Consider the following 21,413-nt stretch of genomic DNA (forward strand, 5'->3'; position numbering starts at 1 on the left):
AAAGCAACCCCCTTTATCAAAATAACGGAATTGACAGTAAATCCTTCTAGCAAACCCATTCTAGACGGGATATGGTGGGTGTTAGCCCAAACCTCATCATTTTACAAGCCCCCTGCCATTTCACAGACCTTGGTTACGGCAAAACATTCCATGGAGACTCTGGCCCTGAGAAACATCCCTAACCTCCTGACTGCAAGGCACAGGAAAATCCTTGCCATACCTGCTGGGTAAAGGTCCAAGAAACAGCCTATCACATCCCACCATAAAAAGGTCCAAACCACCTGATCACATAAACAGCTTATCAATATCCTCCCAGGCAGCAAGCCATCCTGCCCAGACCCCCACCCAGGCCTAGAAATTACCCCAGCCTGTAAGCGGCAGGGGGCTCTGGCATCAAGCTGGTCCCCCACCTCCTCAGGTCTTGTGCTGGACATAACACCTGCGTTGCTGTAGAGCCTCCGGTTCTCTCTGCATCTTTCTTTAACCTTTGCCTTCCCTTGGACCACAGGCTCTAGGCTGCAGCTGGGTGTTCTCATCCTCCAGTGTGGATGACTGACAGCAGAACTGAGTCCTAATAACCTCTTGTGAATGCTGTGGAACTCTCTCTCTCTGTCTCTCTGTCCCCCTCCCCCAACTGCCGCTTGAGTCCAGGGGTGCAGCCAGCCAACGCCTCCCAGAAGGGCCCCAAACAGAAGAGCTGGCTGTCTCGGAACATTCCTGTGGCTCTCTCTGACCTCCCCTCTGCTCCTGGCAGTGCTCCACGTCCTATTGAAAGGACGCCCTGACAAAGCTTCCCCTGGTTCCCCCACCTGAAAAGTGATTTCTCCTCTTCCGAATTCCCACACACTTGATCTGAACCTTTCTGAAGACACCTGCCTCACTTGCTAGTTCAGCCAACGTTTACGGAGTTCTCTGCACTGGAGGCTGGTGGCACATGGCCAAGGGCGGGTAGAAACAAACATGGCACATGTGCGGCCAGGGCTGTCACCAAGACATGCAGGGACGTGGGGATGGTGGCTCTGCCTGGAGAAGGCTTCACAGAGAAAGTGGCCACCGAACTGCCTGGGGAGCTGGGGGCTCCCGGGCTCTGTCCACCCCACTCTGTCACCACACAGTGGCTTAGTGGAGCTGTCTCCTGGGGCCGGAGCATGGCTCAAGGCACCGTCCACATCCACTCCATCTCCCTGACACCCCCACCACCCGCTCACCAGGAACACAGTCAGCACTCAAAACACAAATGAATGGATAAAATACAGCAAAGAGAACGAATGGCTTTCTGTCCTCTTCCCCAGCACCTTGAGATTTTCTAGAGACCCAGGAGTGAGTTGCCTCTACCTCAGACTGGGGAGAGGGGAGCTCCCCCAAAACATGGAGGAGATGAACATATCAACCAGCCAGATTCCTGTTCATGGCCAGCCTGTTGTGAGCTCTCCCTGGTGATCAGCAGTGGCTGGGAGGCTGGATGTGTGATGAGGTGGGGTGGGTTTATGGAGGGGTTGTTCCAGACATGACACAGGGGAAGGGCTCACGGGGGTCACCGTGATCCGCAGGTGCAAAAGATAAGACCCCCGTTAAAGCAAATTTGCCAAGATTTTGATTTTGGCAAGAACAAATGATCAGTTTTTTGGATGTCTCAAATACGTTTGAAATGTATGTATATTCTCTATGGTTGAGCACAAATTCATCAATGCATGTGTGTTTAAATAAACTCAAGTGTGTCCTTCAAATATTTTATATCAGGAATCAGCAAATTATGGTCTTCAAGCCAAATCCAGCCACCGTTTCTGCAGATCAGGGTTTACTGGACACAGCCATCGTCACCCACGGTGCCCTTATGTATGGGACTGCTTTGGGGCTGTGGCAGCATCTGCCCGCCCTGCTCTGAATCCTTCCTGGTGTTTTGTTATCTGACTACCCTATTGAGTCCTGGGCAGATTCTGCCAAAACCTGACAAGTGATCATAAGTTTGTCAGTTTCCATGTATGTCTTTCAATGTTTGCTTTATATAATTCAAAATTATGTTATTGTGTGTATAAGGGTAAGACTATTCCCAGTGCAGTGGTTCACACCTGTAATCCCAGCACTTTGGGAGGCCGAGGTAGGTGTATCACCTGAGATCAGGAGATCAAGACCAGCCTGGCCAACATGGTGAAACCCCATCTCTACTAAAAATACCAAAAAAAGGTGGCATGTGCCTGTAATCCCAGCTATTTGAGAGGCTGAGGGAGAATAGCTTGAACTCATGAGGAGGAGGTTGCAGTGAGCCGAGATGATGCCATTGCACTCTAGCCTGGGCAACAAGAGCAAAACTCTGTGTCAAAAAAAGAAAAAAGAAACAAAGAAAGAAAACAAAAAAAAGTATAAGACTATTGCCTCTTGGGGACTTGGACACTAATCAATAAGAACTATTCTTCTTTTCCATTTAATTCCTTTTCTTAGAATTCTTTCTTGTCTTGTATTAATATTGTTGTCCCTGATTCCTTTTGTATCACTATTCTTCTGTTCCTCTTTTTCCTATGTGGTGATGATACATAACCCAGAATGAATCACAGACCTAAATGCAAAACACAGTGTTACAAAACTCCTCGATGGTAGCGTAAGAGGAAACTTGATCATCTTGGTTTTGGTGATGACTTTTTAGATGCAACACCAAGGCAGAGTCCATGAAAGAAAGAATTCATAGGCTGCACTTCTTTAAAATTAAACATTTCTGCTTTGTGAAAAATATCATCAAGAGGATGAAAAGACAAGCCACAGACTGGGAGAAAATGCTTACAAAGACATGTCAGACAAAGGAGTGTCATCCAAAACGTACAAAGGACTCTTTAAACTTCACAACAAGACACAAATCAACCAATGAGAAAATGGGCCAAAGAACTTAACAGACCTCTCATCAGAGAGGATACGGCAGGTGGCAAATCAGCATATCAGAAGATGCTCCACATCATATGTCCTCAAGGAAATGCAAATTAAAACAACAATGAGATGCCAGTACACACTTATGAGAATGGCCAAAATGTGGAACACTGACAACGCAAAACGCTGAAGAGGGATGTGGAGCAACAGGAACTCCCATTCATTACCAGCAGGAACACAGAATAGGAAGACAGTTTGGTGCTTTCTTAAAAAGCTAAACGTACTCTTACCATAGGATCCAGAAACCACACTCCTCAGGATTTACTCAAAGGAATTGAAAACTTATGTCTTTACAAAAACCCATATACAAATGTACATAAATAGATTTCACAGTGGTGAAGTCTGAGCTTTTAATGTAGCCCATCCTAAATAGCGTGCATTATACCACTAAAAATGTCTCATCCTTCACCCACCTCCTGACTGCCCGCCCTTCACAGTCTCCAGTGGCTGTGATTCTCCCCTCTACCTCCATCTGTACGTACGATGCAGCTCCCACTTATAAGTGAGGGCTGTAGTATTAGACTTTGTGTTTCTGAGTAATTTCACTTAAGATCATGGCTTCCAGTTCCATCCATGTTGCTGCAAAGTTCATTCCTTTTTATGGTTGATTATTCTGTGTGTGTGTGTGTGTGTATCTTTTGCCACTAAAATAATATCACCATTTTATGGAGAAGTGGGAGAGGGAGAAACAGGTGCCCCTGGTTACATGAGGACTGATGGAGAAGGAAGTTGAAGGGATATGATGAGTGGAGAAAATAGGCCCCACCTAGGAAGATATCACATCAGCTCTATGGAGCCCCAGAGTGCTTAAGGGGCTGGCACTAAATGAACCCAGAACTCTATTGCAGCCTACAAGGAACACTGGAAGGGGTAGCAGAAAAAGAGTCCATTTCAGTGATTCATCATCTCCCTTTCCTCACCATGCCCCAGGGACTCCCGCGCCTTCCCAGCCTTGTAGCCCCTACCTGGGTCAGCGTTTCCACAGCAGGTTAGGGCACATTACGGCCAAGGGCACAACTCCCAACTCCTACGCAGGCTGTTTTGCATAAAGGAAGAAAAACATTGAAGACTTTCTGGGAAGTTACCGCCTTGGGGCAGGAAAGAACTTTTCCCACTCCCTGCCTCCAGGCTTATTCCATGGGGGTCACTCCACCACTCAACCTAGAGAGGGAGACCCCTGACCGCAGTCCCTGCACCTGGATCCAGGGCTTCTGTGAGGGGCTGACCAATGATTGGCAGTGAGGTGACCCTGCCTCCTTCCCCGGACTTTGAGTTTGCACCAGTCAGACCCTGACGCGACCCAAGACAGAGTAGAGGGGATAAGAGTGAGGATGGGATTCGGGCTTTTCTGCGCTCCTGTGGTGATGTGCTGGGTTTATAGCTGAGCAAACTTGGAAACATCTCAACTTCTTTCCAAAAGTAGAGATTGCAGCGCCTGCCTCACAGGACTAAGAGGACTGAGCAGGATGCAGGCACAGCAGGGCTCCCGATGTCTGGATGTGAAAACGCGCAGTAAGTGGAGGGTCGAGAACAGGCTGTGGCGGCAATTGTGCGGAAGGACCAGGAGGCGGAGCAGACAGACCACCTGCTCTGGAGTCTGAAACTCTGTCCTCTTTGGGTCCAGAGTCCCAGTGCTCTTTCCTCTACTTGCCGTCCCGTTACTACACATGCACCGGCCGCCTTAACCCAAACCAAGGTTGAGCCGGAGAAGACCCCACTGAGGTCTCTGGGTGGTGTGGGACCTGGTGACCTGGGACTCTGGCCAGAAATCCTGAGCACAGCCTGCTGGGTGTGTCCCACCCACCTGATGTGGGGCAAGAAACAGATGACAGAGGTGGCCCCGGGCCTTCCAGCCCCTGGGAAGAGCCCGGCTGAGCCTTATAAAGGGACTGCTCTTCATCCAAACGCACACATCTCACTCATCCTTCCCCTGGTGACACGTCCCAGCTCTGGTAAGTCTCACCTACCCCTTTGCCTTTTCTAGCAGCGCCCAGTGTTTGGCCTGCTGTGCCGCCTGCAGGACAGGGCAGGGCTGTGGACGAAGACTCAGGGTCCAGGGTCTAGGCCAGCTCTGCCGCCAGCCGGGATGTGTGACCTTCACTGGAGCCCGAGAGTGCTCCTCTGTAGAACCAGGAAGCTGGACCAGCCCTGCCCATTGCTCCTATGGGGTCTCCTGAGACAGCTTCTGTGGAAATGTCCCCAGTGGGACCTGAGCACAGCACCCTCCCTTTCCTCCCTGTCTTCTTCCTCCCTGGATTCATCCTCTTATTGGGGTCTGGGGTTCTGAATCCCCTCTGTAGCTCTGCCCCCACAGAGGGTGGAGGGATAAAGGTCCCTCGTGAATAGTTTGGGTGCTCTTCAAATCCCCAGACCTGGGACCTGCAAAGCCTCAATTATCCTCTGGGAACTGGGCTTGGCCCCTTGCCCTGGCCTCAGATTCAAAAAGCTTTGGGTGGCTCCTTTTAGTAAATTGCCGGCAAGGAGCTTTCTCCTGTGTTGGGAGGTGATGGGGGTTTATTGTCAGATGCCACACTCGTTAGCTAAGGTCATTTTCTGGTTCCTTGGAAAGTGTGGGAAGCTACAGCTGCACTGTCCTATTTTTCAGGCTTGGGGTGCAGGCGAGCCCAGACTATCTGCTTTGGAAAGTCAGAACGTTTTATTTAAAGAGCCAAGCCTTGGAGATTCAGAGGGTGCAGATAATTCCCAAGAGTAGACATGAAGGGACCCCACCTCACTCCCATCCCATTCAGCAGCTTAAGAACCAGGGAGTTATTTCTATTCTGTGTAACAGAGCCCATGCCTGTTTCTCATGCCCAAGGGAATGCACGAGGGGCCCCTGTGCTCAGGACAGGGCCGTGTTTCCGGCTCACACTCACGTCCACGCTCACATGTGCACCTGGAGCCTGCACACACCGTGTCAGGCAGGGCCCGCACTTGAGTCAAGGTGGAGCCCATGATGTCTTGTTCCTGAAGCAGCCCAGGAGGGTCAGAGCCCAGATCAAAGGCCTTTGTCCTGCCCCGTGCCTCTCGCCCCGACTGTGAAGCTGAAGGAGATGGAGTTGGTGCTGTTTGAGGAGTGGGTCTGCCATGTGCCGGCTGTGGCTGAGGGTCCCAGCTCAGGGTTCAGTTCTTCCACGTGTTGTTGGCCCCGTCTCTTTCTGCTTCTCGCTCTCCAAAGCACTGCCCACAGCTGGACTTCCAGCTACATCTCCTCTTGGCCCCGGCCAGGATGGGGCAGGTCTCAGACTTGGCTCCACCCTCCCATGTTTGAGCAAATTACCTCATCACATTAAAAAAATCAAGTTTCTTCTGCTCCATCTTAGCCCTGATTTACTCACTCCTCAGCCGTCCTTTCAATGCCTTCACATAGAGAACTTAACTCTAATGAAGGGAACGAAATGATTGTCTCTGTTTTCCGAAGCCTTTTGAAAGCAAAGATGAGCAGCACTGAAGCTGAGAGGTCCATAGTGGGCATGATCAACATGTTTCACAAATACACCGGACGTGACGACAAGATTGACAAGCCCAGCCTGCTGACGATGATGAAGGAGAACTTCCCCAACTTCCTCAGTGCCTGTGTGAGTCGGGGTCTAGCTTCTCAATGTTGGCTGGGCCCTGGGATGGCTGAGGATACATTTTGCTGCCTGACCTTGGACAGGTCACCCTCATCCTCTGATTCAAAAATCTCTCATTTGCCAATAGGGCTTTCTTGCTTGGGTCAGATGGGAATCTAAGGATGATAGGCGAACAAGTATGACAATGGTAAAGGGTTAGACAGATATAAAGATGTTATTAGACAGTCAGCAAAGTGCAGCCTGTGGGCAGTGCACAGTCCCCTCCCAGCACTCACTGACCCTCTCTCTGTGAGACTGAAACTCACATGCTCAGGTCCTGCTTCCCGAAGGCCCCACGTCAACATCCCTGACATTGACAGGAAAGCACTAGAAGTTCCATTGCTAGTTGAAATCAATACCCCTCTTTGCAATAAACAAAACTCATGAGCAAATCTGAAAAATACTGTGGGCTACTAGGTACCTAAGGGTCTAGATGACCAAGAACAGGGAACCCGGAAAGATGAGTTTGGATGGAAAAAGAGAAGAAACGAGAGGGGGTCAGAGAAAGAGCACAAAGTGTGAGGGCCTATTTTGAGCGCCTGGGGTAGACCTAAGTTAGGCAGTGCCCTTAACGTCTGGGGACAGGTGAGAGTGAGGCTAGGGCAGGAGACTCCCCTTGCCAAGATCACTTAACAGAGAGCGTCGGGACAGGACCTGCCTCCCACCCTGAGGTTTGTGTCAAAAAGTCTCCCTAGGGTGCTCCAGGCATAACACTCACATCCTCACCCCAACCTTAGCCACCCGCCCTGTGCTATCAGCCCCACCACCACGCCTGTGCCGATCTAGGCACTTGTCTCTGTCTCTGCCTTCTCGTCTCCTCTCCCAGCCCCAAATCTTGTCTGTGATTGAATTTTTCTTGTTTGTATGTTTTTCTCTCCACAGGACAAAAAGGGCAAAAATTACCTGGCCAATGCCTTTGAGAAAAAGGACAAGAATGGGGATAAGAAGATTGAGTTTTCTGAGTATCTGTCCCTTCTGGGAGACATAGCCATTGACTACCACAAGCAGAGCCACGGAGCAGAGCCCTGTTCCGGGGGAAGCCAGTGATCCAGCCCCACCCAGGGGCCTCCAGAGACCCCCAGAAACAATAAAGTGTGTCCCACCACGAGACACTTGCCTGATTTCCTTCTCTTTGGTGATGACGTTGTCAAAACTACCAATTCCAGGTCAAGTTTGCTGGAGAATTCCCCCACTCCCACCCAGTGGGTCACCCAGGAGTCATGTCCCTCCAGCAATGTCCCTCCTGTGGCTTTCAGCAGAGCTGAGCTGCCTCTCACACAGGTCCTGGTGTCCACCTCTGCCCCTCTCCCTAGATGCAGCCACCACGGCAGGTTCCAGGTGGAAGTCGGAGGAAAGCCTCCGCCAGGTCACAGCAATGCTCCTCCTCGTCAAGGCAAGGACCAGGGTCATTCAGATGCATTCAGATACTGCAGGGAGAAGGAGCTGGCATCTCTCAGTGTGCTCCTGCCCACCGGCTCCTACCCCAGCTGTTCTCCAGAGCCTGGGGAAACAGAAACCACTCACACAGGGACTCCTGGAGGGTAGCAGGCTCAGGGCTACTGTGGCTGTGAATGGGAGGCTCAGCAGTGCCCTGAGGATAGGCTCCCTTGTCCTGTGGCCTGGGCTCTTGGGGCTGTGTCCTTGTCCCTTTGCTGTGTGCTTGTGTGTGTGTGCCTATGTGGGTGACCCTGTGGAAGTGAGAGGGAGTCGCCCTGCTCCTAAGCTGTCCTCAATGATGTTCGGTTAAATGCCTGCTCTTTACGTGAGGTAGTATTGACCAGAATTTGCACAAATGCATTTGATAATAAAAAATGATGTAAGCACAGTTATGAGCAGGGATCCAGTACTGGTGCATGCTGGGAAACCAGGAGATCTGAGGTAACAGTGTTTTGCTCCACGATTCCAAATCTGGAGGCAGGCTGTGCAGCTTAGGAGAGGACCCCACAATCTGGACCCCACAATCTGGACCCCACAATCTGGAACGAGGCCAAAACGAATAATGCAAATGACTGCATAGCTTGCCTCAGGACCCACATGCTGATCTCCCAAAAGAAGAGTCTCCCGTGCTGGGCTTGCTGGACTTTCAAGTCTGTGGCTACAGTCCAGACCACCCTGATGTAGGCCTGCCCCCCTTTATTTGTCCAGTTCCTATTTCACCTTATAGTATTCCCTCCAGTTTACAATGGCACATGAAGATTAGGATGGAGTGTGTGACAAATACTTCTTCATCTTCTTGTCTAGGATTAGAAATTGCCTTCTCTAGGAAGTCTTGTCTAATGTGCCTGAGAATATTTCACACTCTCCATGCTGATGCCAACGCAGGACTCACCACATCTATTAGGATATTCTGTTTACATGTCCATGTCATCCCAGAGAAGTGATCACAGGGCAGGGACCACATGTCTGCCATACAATTCCTAGCTAAGATCCAAAATCCTGAGATATTGCTGATGTGCTGTGGCAGATTGTCAAGAGAACTGTGTCATTCCAAACTCACCAGGGCAGCTTATACAACAGGAGCAGCTGGATATAAAGAGGAGAGACAGCCAGGCCATCTCCACAACCACAGCCCAGAGCTCCAGTCACCAGAGAGCAAGTGGATTTCACTTCATCCAGTATTCCTTCAAAAGAGTTTCAATGAACAGGGTGGAGGCAATGCGTCACTCTGTTTTGGAAGGAGGCCATTTTAGAGCAAGGCCTAAGGGCGCAGGTGCCAGTGTCGGATTGATCAGAATTCCACCTTTGTTCTAACACATACTAGAGCAAGAATTTGTTTGATTTAGAGGGATTTGTAGCTACTGTACATCATGTGGGTATTAAAGAGAAAGAATAATTGACAACTCTATGCCCACACTCACATGACAGCTGATGTGAGATTCTGGAATTCCAAACAGTCCCAAGAATTTCTGATATCAAAAGATTCCAATAACTTTTATTTTTTCAGACCAAGTGTCACTCTGCCACCCAGGCTAGAGAGCAGTGGAGGGATTCTGGCTGACTGCAGCGTTTACCTCCAGGATTCAAGCCATTCTCTTGCCTCAGCCTCCCTAGTAACTGGGATTACAGACATGCGCCACCACGCCCAGCTAATTTTTGTATTTTCAGTAGAGACAGGGTATCCTACAACTCAGTTCTGACCCTAACTACCCAGAGTTAGCACAGACCCCACAAGGTGAAGGCTCAGCCCCACAACGCTGCGCCCACTTCCAATGCCAGTCTCAGCACCTGCCCTCCCATACTCTGACTGGCTGGCTACAAACTGGAGGTCCCCACAAACCCCCTCCTGAGGTTAGATAATCTGCTACAGGAGTTCAAAGGAGTCAGTAAGTCACTTTACTCATGATTACTGGTTTATTACAAATACTACAACTCAGGAAAGCTACGTGGAAGAGACACACAGGGCCATGTATGGGGGCAGCAGGGAGCTCCCAGGCCCACTCCAGGTGCCCACCCTCCCTGCACCCCACGCTCACCAGCCTGACAGCGCTCTGAGCCCTTCGTTTGTGGTTTCTGTGGCAGTCACGTTATTTGGGCATGGCTGATCAAATAATTGGCCACTGGTCATTGAAGCCCTCCCGCAGCTGCAGCCATTTTCTGGAGGCCCAGCGTGGGGCTGAAAGCTCAGTCCTCTAATCACATGGTTGGTTCCTCTGGCAACCAGCCCCATCCTGCAGCTATCTAGGGGTCCACCAAGAGTCACCTCATTAGCACAAACTCAGTGTGGCTGGAGGAGCTTGTTATGAATAGCAAGGAGCTCCCTCATCCCTATCATTCAGGAAATTTCAGGGGTTTCAGAGCTCAGTGTCAGTAACAGGGACAAAGACCAAATGTCCATTTCGAGTCATCACAGAGATTCCATGTGTATATGAATGAAGATTCACTTAATTCCCCATGACTAAAAGGTAATTGTTTAAATTTGTTCCTGTTTCTACCAACTCCATTAACAATTTCATCCCCAATATACGATTTTGTGCAGTGCTCTCTCGTAGGCCTTGGAGAGAGAGAACGCAAATGAAATAAGAAAAGGCCTCTGGCTTTCAGAAGCCTTTGGTGAAGGTTTCTTTTTCAAAAAGCTGCAAGATTGCTGCCGACGCGACGCGGGACACGCAGCCTACAGAAGGGCAGGAACCGCAAGTACTGCCCAGCCACGTGGAACCGTCTCCCTTAACCACGAGGACGAAGTGGGTGCTCAGTGGTGCCACCGTGTGGAAGTTTGGGAAACAGAAAACCAATTCTCTGCGCTCAGGGCCACAGTTTCGCCTGGGTTTCTGATTGGAGTCAACTGTACCAGGAACAGCTCTGACTGCAAGTCAGAATTCCACAGAGATCTCAGCTCACTGCAGCCTCCGCCTCCCAGGTTCAAGCAGTTCTCTGTCTCAGCCTCCCAAGCAGCCGGGATTATAGGTGCCTGCTACCACATCCAGCTAATTTTTGTATTTTTAGTAGAGACCGGGTTTCACCATCTTGGCCAGGCCGGTCTTGAACTCCTGACCTTGTGATCCGCCCCCCTCCCCCGCCTCGGCCTCCCATAGTGCTGGGATTACAGGCATGAGCCACCATGCCCCGCCACCCCTGCACCATTTGTCGCTGGCTACAGGCCACGCCAGGGAGAGGCAGAGCCTTTTAGGTATTTCCGGGCCTGGAGGCTCCTCTGGAGCAGGGGCTGCTCTTAGGTGAAGGGTACCGTCATGCCCTGTTAGAGTGGCCACCACGAACAGAAGCTGGTGACAGCCACAAGGATCAGATAATAGGAATGTGGGCGGAGCATCACAGCATCAGGAATGTGGGCGGGCATTACAGCATCTACTGCGGTCCACACCTTGTGCCCACTCAGATCCATATGGTTCTCACATCAAATTCATGTCATCCAGCGATTGCTTCTCCAATTCTAGATGGTTTTGATTTCTGGATAATTTTACAAGAGTAGAGTTGGGGGCCATTATAGGCCTTACTGCTACAGTTGTTTTTAAGGTCACAACTGATGCACATCCTCCCCACACTTTGCCATTTATTATAGATTTCCCTCCCTGTGGCTGGCACCTCCGCTAGTCTAGGTAGCCTGGTGGAGTGACACAGACTGTCATCCCTGAGGGATGCGTGCTCCTGGTTCCTAGGCCCTTATCAGGTCTCGGTTGCTGTACTCACCCATTTACAGTTAAAACTGTGTGTCGGAATAATAATTGATACCCAGGGGACTACTTGAGTCCAGAAGTATTCTCCCTACCCCATTATGTAAAAGCAGTCCTACATGGTAATCAGAATCAATTACCCTTCCTGTGAAGTTATGCCTTTTTGGGGGCAATTTTGGCCCTCACAAAAGGAGCCTAAACCATCAAGCAGAGGAAATGGCTGAGGAAACTGCTATTAGATGCACGTGCTGTGGTATGACAAGGTCTGTCTTTATGGGGACCCAGCTTCTCTTTCCATTGATGGGTTCGGGGTCTGAGAACTGGCTCAGGTGCAGAGAGTGGACAGGGGATAGAACTTTTCTATCTGGTGGCTGATCTCAGCCTTCTGCTCATCCATTCTTGGTTTCTTTTTATCGATCATATCAAGCTGTACCCTGTTGGCTGTTTTAGAGTTAGAGGAAGAACAGTCCACAAAACAGCCCTCACTGTTGACACCAATTCCAAGTTCAGGGGTCTCTAGCAGTACCCTGCGCTTTGATAATGTTCCAGCAGCACTCACTGAAAGTGGTTATACTCGTGGTTGTGGCTGATTACAGACAGAGGATATAGAAACAGACACATGGGGCAGAGCCCAGGAGAGCTCCAAGCAGGAGTGTCCAGTCATCCTCTTCTCCTGCAGTCAGGGCAGCGCTGCTCCTGGCAACGGCCTGTGACTTTGCCAACCAGGGAAGCCTATCTGAGTTTTGGTGAGCAGAGTTTTTATGAGGACCGTTTGGTGCACTGTCCGTGTGACTGACCTCAGTCTCCAGCCCTCCAGAAGTTGAGCTGGTAACACGTGACTCGAAGCCTCCACCATCAATCACATTGTTAGGCTTTCTGGAGTGGTTCTAATCTCCAGGAAAACAAAGACACTCTTCTCAGGCACGACATTCCCAGGGCTCCAAGATGACCTCCAGAAGCCCAGGGCAGAGGCCAGACCTCTCTGTGGGCAAGGCTGAATTCCCCCCATAGACACAGATGCCCATGTACCTTGTTTCTAGAAGCACCATGCTCTTTAGCCACCTCCAGAGATCCCCATGGGGCACACTTCCCCGGGGCCAGCCTAATCTTGCTGTCCGGTATGTTGTGACACCACCTTGCTTCTAACAGTTAAGTGCTGTCGCCTGCCTCTGCTGCAGTAGGACCCTGTCACCCTCATTTAAGCCAGGGTACGTAATTCAGTATCAGCGTCTCCTATGGCCAACCCTGCCTTAGAGGACACAGGAAGAACCAGGAGAGTATGTCTCAGAAGGGCCCCCGAGGGTAGGGATCAAGGGGAGTGCAATATTATGGTGGTGGGGGGCGCGTGGCTGATACAGGAGCACTCCCTCATGAGGCAGGATTTCATATGATTTTATGGATGAAGAAAGAGAGCCCTGGGGTGTGCCTGCTCTCGGTCACATGGTTTGTTAGCAGCAAGTTGCCTGATTCTCGTTTCTATGCACCTGCCACCTCCTTGTCCGGTTCTCTCTAGCTAGTTTTATTTTGCTGCCCCACCTGACCTGGCTCCAGTTAACCCTGTCACCCCTAAATCTCCCAGAACTGCCATCTCCAGAAGCCATTATCATCGGCAAACTAACACAGGAACAGATACCCAAACACCGCGCGTGTTCTCACTTATAAGCGGGAGCTGAACACGTGGACACGGGGCGGGGAACAACACACACTGGGACCTGTCCCTGGGGCCGGGGAGGAAGAGCATCAGGATACACAGTTAATGCACGTGGGGCTTAATACCTAGGTGAAGGGTTGATAGGTACAGCAAACCACCACAGCACGTGTTTACCTGTATAACAAACCTGCATGTCCTACACATGTATCCTGGAATTTAAAAAGAAAATAAAATTAAATTTAGAAATAAAAGAAAATCACTGTTGCTTACAAAAAACCCAACAAAAACAAAACTGCCATCTCCTTATATTTACATATTACCATTGTCCCCATTGTCTCTTGTGAATCGTAAAAGAATTCTGTGCAGTGAGTTCTTTTCATCCTTCAGTAGATGAGACAACTCTACAGAAGGCGGTAAAGGCCTCACCCATGGCCACCCAGACCAGCATTCAGTGCTCCTGACTCCTGGGCTGCTGCCTGAGCCCCAGTTGCTCTGTCTCATCACATGTTCTTCCAAGAGGGCCCTCACGACACACTTCGCAAACCACTGTCTTAGACAGACTCCCTGCAGAGGTCAGGCTGGAACCAACCCCACCGGTGTGCAAGCATCTGTGCTCATGCCTCAGGCAAGGCCTCAGGTGTCTGTACTAACTGAGGGGAGCCACACCTGGGTAGGTCGCACTCACGAGGCTGGCTCATCCTTAGATCTGTCTTCTGCACACGCAGTGTCATTCTGGGACCCTCTGGTGATGGTAGAAAACCCAGCATTCCTGAGACAGGCAAGGGGGTTCTGCCCTTTCTGCTCGGGATGAAACCATCTTCCAGGTACTCCCTCTCGCACCTGCCCTGGGGAAAGGTAGTAAAAGTAATACCTCGTTATGCTACTTTCTTGAACATAAAATAATAATACTAAGCACATTTAGCAAATACCACTTGCTGATTCCCCTCCCGGGTCCTTCGGTCTTCACAACAACCTAGGAAGAATCTACTGTCTTTGTCACCCCTTTTACTGATGAGGACACTGACACACGGAGATAATAAGCTGTACGGCACAGGTGTCCGGAATCCATGCTTTTAACCGGAGGGCTTCGGAGGTGATTCAGAGCCGTGGCCTCCCCGTCGCCCTTCCCCAGGCTCCTCTGCTTTTTCAGTTTGACATCTCTGACTCCTGCAGATAATTTTGTCTGTAGAAAATATCTTTGAATAACACACTGGGTGCGGTGGCTCATGCCTGTAATCCCAGCACTTTGGGAGGCTGAGGCAGGCAGATTATGAGGTTAGGAGATCGAGACCATCCTGGCCATGGTAAAACCTCATTTCTACTAAAATACAAAAATGAGCCAGGCCGGGCGTGGTGGCATGCACCTGTAATCCCAGCTACTCAGGAGGCTGTGGCAGGAGAATTGCTTGAACCCAGGAGGCGGAGGTTGCAGTGAGCCGAGATCGCGCCATTGCACTCCAGCCTAAGCAACAGAGTGAGACTCCATCTCAAAAAAAAAAAGAAGGTATCTTGGAATAAAGTCATTTGAAAACTCTGCAGAAAGAGGGCCTGGCTGGAGGAGGGTGGATGGGAAGTCATGTGGCAGATGCAGTGGGAAGGCACAGGTGCAGATGTGTGCAGTGCCCGTGTGTGTGTTTCTGCAGATGCAGATGTTCGTGTGTGTGTGTGTGTGTGTCTGCATGCATGTGTTGAGGGGCAATCGAGAGAGCAGCAGGGCGAGGGAGCCCTGATGTCAGCAAGGCCATTGGTACTCCTGACAGACCCTGGGAGCATGAGGAGCAGTGCACAGGCAATATGAAGGGCTCCACAAGCAGGCCCTATTCAAGGAAGGCATGAGAAGCAGCTTCGAGGAGCACCAGGGTACTGGGTGGGTGCCCACTGAGTAATCCAGGCTCCCCTCTCCCAGTGGGGAATCAATTGCATTACATAGTAAGCCAATGGTAAGCCCAGTGAGTTGGCACGAATTGTCCCTGCCCCTGAGGTTTCTGTGGGGAATGGGCTGTCTTGGTGTGTCTGGGGACCTGGTGTGGCTCTGAGGTCATGCAACACGCGTGCTCGTTGGAGTGAGAGTTCCGTGACATGGCCCCGGGTCTGCCCCTCCCTAGCTCTGTGACTTTGTGCAAGCCACCTGCCAATAACCCTTTTTTCTCAGCTGTAAAATGAGATTAAAAGCTCAGCTGTCTCCCTGGGTGCCCTGGGAGTCCTGGGAAGATCAGCAAGACATCTCTAATAAAAGTGGTTTTCCTCAGAAAGCACAGGGGCTTCATCAGCAACTGTCCCTTCTGGAGTGACCTGGAGGCCATTGTTTGAAATATCTGAGCCAGAATAACGGGTACAGCCGCATCATGTCTACAGTAAAAGATTCCAATAAGGCCGACTGAGAGGGAGCTCCTCACCTTTCGGGTGTTGCACTTGCAAAATCCAGCCTTTCAAGATGACCTCGGTGTGCACGGTAGGCGTTCCTTCTAGTCTCCGCACCGCACAGAGTCTCCAAGCCGCAGAAACGTTGTTAAGTCTCCAGTCGCAGGTAAAGGGCACAGTCTAGGCAGAGGTTAGAGGCGAAAGGGAACGAAGAACCGAGCCAAAGGCGCGGAAGCAGCTGGCCTCGTTCTTTCAGCTGAATGCAGGGCTGCCTCCGCTTTGGAGACCTAAAGGTCCGCGTAGATTTCATTTTTTCTTGGTGTCTCCGTTTTTCCTCCCTTCCCCACTGCTGCAATAAAAGAACACTTCTCATCTCTCCCTTGTACAGTCCTCGCCGCTGACAAAAGCTACTGGGAAGTTTCATCTCCCGGGTCCAGGCCTCTGCCGACTTCCATGCTCTCCCCCTGCAGTTCCCTGCGGGACCCACCCCTTGCCCCGCTCCCGGCCTCCCGACCCAGGCACGCACCCAAAAACAGCCCAACTGAGCCCTCAGCTCCGCAGAGAGGCAATCGAGGCCACTGGAAGCCTCGCCCCTTGCCCGCCCCACGGGACGCCGAGAAATCAATCGGAATAAATGCTTTTTAGAAAGAACTCCCTTCCCTTTCGCGACCAACCTGTGCAACGTGGCGAAATCCTGTCTCTACAAAAAAAGACAAAATTTAGCCTGGCGTGTGGCTCCCCCTGTTGTCCCAGCTCCTTGTGGGGCTCAGACAAGAAAATAGCTCAGCCGGGGAGATCAAGGCTGCAGTGGGCCGTGTTTGCACCACTGCACTCCAGCCTGGGTGACCAAGTGAGACCCTGTCTCAAAAACAAGACAAAAAAACAAAACGAAACTTCCCCATGGAAATGAGTTTGATTTCTTTTTTCCCGGCTCTTCAAATGACTAAAAGCCGAAGGCGATGACGGATTCGTTCAAGCCCTAGTCATGCGCCCTGCGGAGTGACAGCCCCTGCTCCCCATGGGACCCACGAGCGACCCTCACCCCATCCCTGCCTGGCAGAGCCCCGGTGCCAGACACAGGATCCGAGTCGGCCGCGAAAGCTCCGCAGCCGCCCGAAAGCGCCTGGGCAGGATGGGCACGGGCTCCCTCACTGGGTGAAGGCGGCGCAAAGAACGGGAAGAGCCATCCCGGGAGCCCGCCGGGCGTTCAGCTCCCCTTGGGCCCCCAAGCTGGGGGGTTTCTGAAGCAGGTGAGGGGCAGGGCGGGCGAAGGCCATTCGGCTGTCCTTCTAGCTCCAGGATCTCCCAACCTGCGGGTGTCCTACACGACCAGCGCCACTCAGCGCTCTAATCTCTCGGGTTTTCCGAGGCCTTGCACAGTTGTTCTGCCGCCAGCACCTGAGAGTGGAAGGGCTGCGGGGAGTCTGGGGAGTGAGTCCGGCCTGTAGCGCCCAGTTGAATCAGCAGTAAGGGTTTCTGTGGCAGGTGGGTTAGTGCATTGGGTTGTTAACCGAGAGCTTGGTGGTTCCAGCCCATGTAATGATGGGTTGTAACCCGTTTCTGTTGATACACAATCAATTCCAGCTTAATCACGAGACACACATGTCCTCTTTCCCACTTATCCTGAGTCTGAGGCTTGTCAAGGGTCCTGGTGCCTTATACCTGTCAGACTCAGGAATCCCAGAGACTTTAGGCAGGAAACACACTTCCGGTGTGATAAAAATCTGCTTTGCTCCCGTGGAATGCTTGGGTGCATACGGTCCCTCAACTGCTTCATGTATAATAATTGGAGACTATTACAGTAGCGTCCTATCCCCAGACTGTGCCTGGGTTTACTGATGCTCTGTTAATAGTGTGACCAGTGGCATCAGTTGTCCTCATGCTGCCCCTCGCCATGGCTTGTGAAAACAGCATTTCTTCCTTTTGTTCTCATTTTTACATGGTTTATTTAATGCTTTTTTTTTTTCTTTTTTTGACATGGAGATTTGCTCTTGTTGCCCAGTCCGGAGTGCAATGGTCCGATCTCAGCTCACCATAACCTTTGCCTCCCGAGTTCAAGAGATTCTCCTGCCTCAACCTCCTGAGTAGCTGGGACTGCAGGTATGCACCACCACGCCCAGCTGTTTTCTGTTTTTTTTTTTTAAGTAGAGATGGGGTTTCTCCATTTTGGTCAGGCTGGTCTCAAACTCCTGACCTCAGGTGATCCTCTCACCGCGGCCTCCCAAAGTGCTGGGTTACAGGTGTGAGCCACCACCCTTGGTCTATTTAACCCTTTTCAAAATGTTTTTGAAATGAGGTGGGTTTCATGGTATTAGGATTACAAATCATGCTGCAATCACCACCATTCCTGCATACTCACATTTCTTTGCTCACTCGTGCAGATATTTCTATAGTGCAGAAACAGGATACGCACTTTTTACATTCCAGCATTTATTTAATGCTTCTCATTTGAGTACATTCTGCACATTTATCTTCCACAGAAGCGGAACCAAGTCATATCCAATTAGTTTCCCAGTTCTCTCCATGTCCTTTTCATCATTTACTTGCCGGCACAGCAAACGTCACATCGCTGTATGATATTCCACGGAGGGAGAGAAGGCCTCCTGGCTCCGCTGACGGGGCGGACAGCAGAAGGACGTGATGGACACAGATACTCTGTGGCATACGATGAACTGCTAAACTTCTAGAATATTTTAAAGTCCTCCAACATCCGTAATTGCTTTCTGCAGTGACCAAGTCACATGGGTCTGGACAAGATGGGCCACAGTGACCTCTTTGAAAGCTTTCCGTCAAGTCACTTATCCAAGAGGAGCAAAATCACTAAGGTCCCAGGGGATGATTTTCTTCGCCCCTTTCCTCTCGTCTTCATAAATCTTGGTTTTGATTTTATTTGAGGAAACCAATCTAATGCCAGTTCGCCCTCCTATACCTGCTATACCATGGTAAATTAGCATGCAGAGAACTGTCCCTGTATTATTCTTTGGTAGATTTTGCAGGAGCCATGACCATAACAATTAGCCCATCTGCGATGCATTGTGGGAGCCGACAGAACCCTGCACCCAGCAGGCACCGTGTGTGGACCTGGACCCTTGGAGCTATTGCCTCATGTTCCTTCAGTTCTATTGAATATCATGATAGAAATTAAGCTCTTTGGCTTTTACCCACTACTATGGCTATAGTGCAATTTCTCTCTCTCTCTCTCTCTCTTTCTCTCTCTCTCTCATCTCTGTCATTTTCACATCATGATTTTCTGCCTTCTGTCTCATCAGTGTGTGTTTTTGGTTTTGATATTATTGAGTAAACTTCTGAGATTGTTTTATGACTATAGAAGGGTAGGTTTTAAATTCTTGTTGATGAAGGTTTGTGTTGTACCTAGTTTTTCCTTAGTATAAAAATGAGATTTACACAACAGCATTTTTTTTTTCCTGAGATGGAGTTTTGCTCTTGTTGCCCAGGCTGGAGTGCAATGGCACAATCTCGGCTCACCACAACCTCCACCTCCTGGGTTCAAGCGATTCTCCTGCCTCAGCCTTCTGAGAACCTGTATTACATGTATGTGCCACCATGCCCAGCTAATTTTTTGTGTTTTTAGTAAAGATGTGGTTTCTCCATGTTGCCAGGCGGTTCTTGAACTTCCGATCTAAGGCGCTCCACCAGCCTTGGCCTCCTAAGATGCTGGAAGTACAGGCGTGAGCCACTGGGCCCGGCCTAGCATTTTTTGTAGAAGTTTATTGGCTGTATTGTTCATTTTTTGTGTGTAATCAATGCAAGTAAATTTGCTTCCTTATAGGGTAGGCTTAACTCAGTGAGGAACTGCCGAATATTAGAAAAGGTCTTGTGCTAATTGCAGTCGAAGCCCTATCCGAATTACCCGAACCAGGTGTGGGTCTCCAGGGGCTTTTCATTTTGAAAGCACGTGGGGAACCCTCAGCCCAGGCCTATTGTGATCTGCATTCTTCTTGCCTGAGGAATCTCAGGTGCTTCCCGGGGCCTTTTGCCAGCACTTTGCTGGGGACATGGGAATGTTGGGATGCTGTCGAATTTCCTCTGTCATAGGCGGTAATACACAGGTGCCCAAGGCAGCACCTAAGATCTTCGTGTCTTCAACGGGTGATGTCCAGCTCGTTTAGCTCAGATAGGGTGCGCAGTTTCACCTCACACATGAAAGGTGGCTTTCACAGTCACCTTTTTCTTTTTTCTTTTTTTTTAAGGGAGGGGAGGGGAGCTGAGGGATGGGGTGGGGGAACCTAGCTGCATCTTTGAACACAAGAAGCACAGGAGGAGTGCCATTCGTATCTGAAACCCCCCTGAGCCCTGGAACCAGGCTTGGTTTCCCCACTGTGAGTCCCATCAGAGAGGAGAACTCCGCTTGAGGCCGACTTCATGTTAGCTTTAGATCCAGAATTCCCAGCATGCTCATCTACTGCTGAAATCTTCTTGACAAGCAGATAGCTGCGATGTCTCTGACACCAACCAGGTGTTCCTGTGAAGCCCACTTGGCTTTCTCACGCCCGGAGCCCCGAACGCAGCTGCAGAACAGTCGGATTGCCTGGCAGAACAAAAGAAGATGAACCTAAATCTGCACAGCTCTCTTTGGAGCTCAGCCAAAGACCCCGCCATTCAGAGTTTCAGGCTCTACTAATTGAGCTGGTTGGAGGATGAAGGGGGCCCTACATATGTCATTATCCAGAGAGCCCCTTGAGCCAGTTCAGAGTTCAGGACCCAGAGGGACTGGGCTCATCACCTGCTGACAGCCAAGTCCTCACTTTAGTGACAGGGAAACTGAGGCTCGGAAACACAACAAGTGTTTGGCTCCGCCTCACACTGTGCTACAGGCCGGGTACAATGGAACACCACTCAGTTTTCTTGTTCCTGGCTTCAATACAGCCCAAAGCAGGAGCCAAGCTGGCGAAGGTGGGAGGTGTTGAGCCAGTGAAGCAGTGGCTGCTGGGAGCCCTGTGGTCCTGCAGAGCGAAGCCACCTTCACTCTGGCTCTCTTAGAAAGTTAACCTTTACCTTCACATTGTTTTTATTGATGAGGAAATATATAGACTTGTTGGCTTCCCCAGTGTCTAGTGGCTACGATTCAGCACTTTTGCCACCACAGCCCAGGTTCGATTCCTGGTCAGGGAATATCTTTTGCAATGTCCCCAAATTGTGTGCAGAGATGTCATAGAGAAACACACAGGTGATGATGGATGAAATGCAGAAGTACGTTCCCAGCAGCGATATTTGTCATACTAAATGCTGGGGCCACTCTCATGTCCGTCAGTTAGGGAGTGTTATATGAGTGGCGATCCCTCCATACCTTAAAAGGATGTGCAATTATTTCAAAGATGGATGTAGATGATGATAACAGCCGCGATGCGGCCACCAGCGGTAATGGTAGTAATCATGGCTACTGCTCTTGGAGCGCTTACTCTGCGTCAGGGCGTGGGGTCAAGGTTTGACTGCCATGTCTCATTTAAACTGGGAACAACACAAATAGAAATGCATTCCTATTGGGAGTATTTTACAATGTGGAAGTGGAGGCACAGAAAACCTAAGTGACTTCTTCAGAGTCATACGGCCACCAAATGAGGCTATCTGCTTGCGTCTATGGCTTCATGGACAGAAGAGTCCAAGCCTCTCTTGTTCTGCTGGGATTGTCATCTTCTCAGAGACATGCAGCCTTAGCACTCATCAAAGTTAGGTACAGCGAGGAGGGACGGGGAGAAAGGAGGTGTGTATTGGGCTTGGGAT

At 50.4% G+C, this 21,413-nt stretch overlaps 1 protein-coding gene and 1 long non-coding RNA gene across 2 annotated transcripts; one reads left to right on the top strand and one right to left on the bottom strand.

Moving 5' to 3' along the window:
* Positions 1-4,526: 4,526 nt before the first annotated feature.
* LOC100387330 (protein S100-A7) lies at positions 4,527-7,640 on the top strand. Its single transcript, XM_008984425.5, has 3 exons — positions 4,527-4,868; positions 6,338-6,494; positions 7,413-7,640. Exons 2-3 carry the CDS (start codon positions 6,354-6,356, stop codon positions 7,575-7,577), a joined length of 306 nt encoding a protein of 101 aa, XP_008982673.1. The 5' UTR covers positions 4,527-4,868; positions 6,338-6,353; the 3' UTR covers positions 7,578-7,640.
* A 2,222-nt stretch (positions 7,641-9,862) lies between these two features.
* On the bottom strand, positions 9,863-15,857 carry LOC118149234 (uncharacterized). Its single transcript, XR_008477833.2, has 3 exons — positions 15,707-15,857; positions 13,977-14,155; positions 9,863-13,519 (listed from the first exon to the last, which is right to left on the bottom strand). It is a non-coding gene; the product is annotated as an uncharacterized LOC118149234 (long non-coding RNA).
* Positions 15,858-21,413: the final 5,556 nt, after the last annotated feature.

The sequence above is a fragment of the Callithrix jacchus genome, chromosome 18 (genome assembly GCF_049354715.1).
Source record: "Callithrix jacchus isolate 240 chromosome 18, calJac240_pri, whole genome shotgun sequence".
Taxonomy (NCBI): domain Eukaryota; kingdom Metazoa; phylum Chordata; class Mammalia; order Primates; family Cebidae; genus Callithrix; species Callithrix jacchus.

Excerpts from the sequence above, each read along its gene's own strand:
- LOC100387330 (XM_008984425.5), top strand. The coding sequence starts at position 6,354 with ATGAGCAGCACTGAAGCTGAGAGGTCCATAGTGGGCATGATCAACATG. Across the intron at positions 6,495-7,412 it reads CCAACTTCCTCAGTGCCTGT|GACAAAAAGGGCAAAAATTA; the intron begins GTGAGTCGGGGT and ends TTCTCTCCACAG.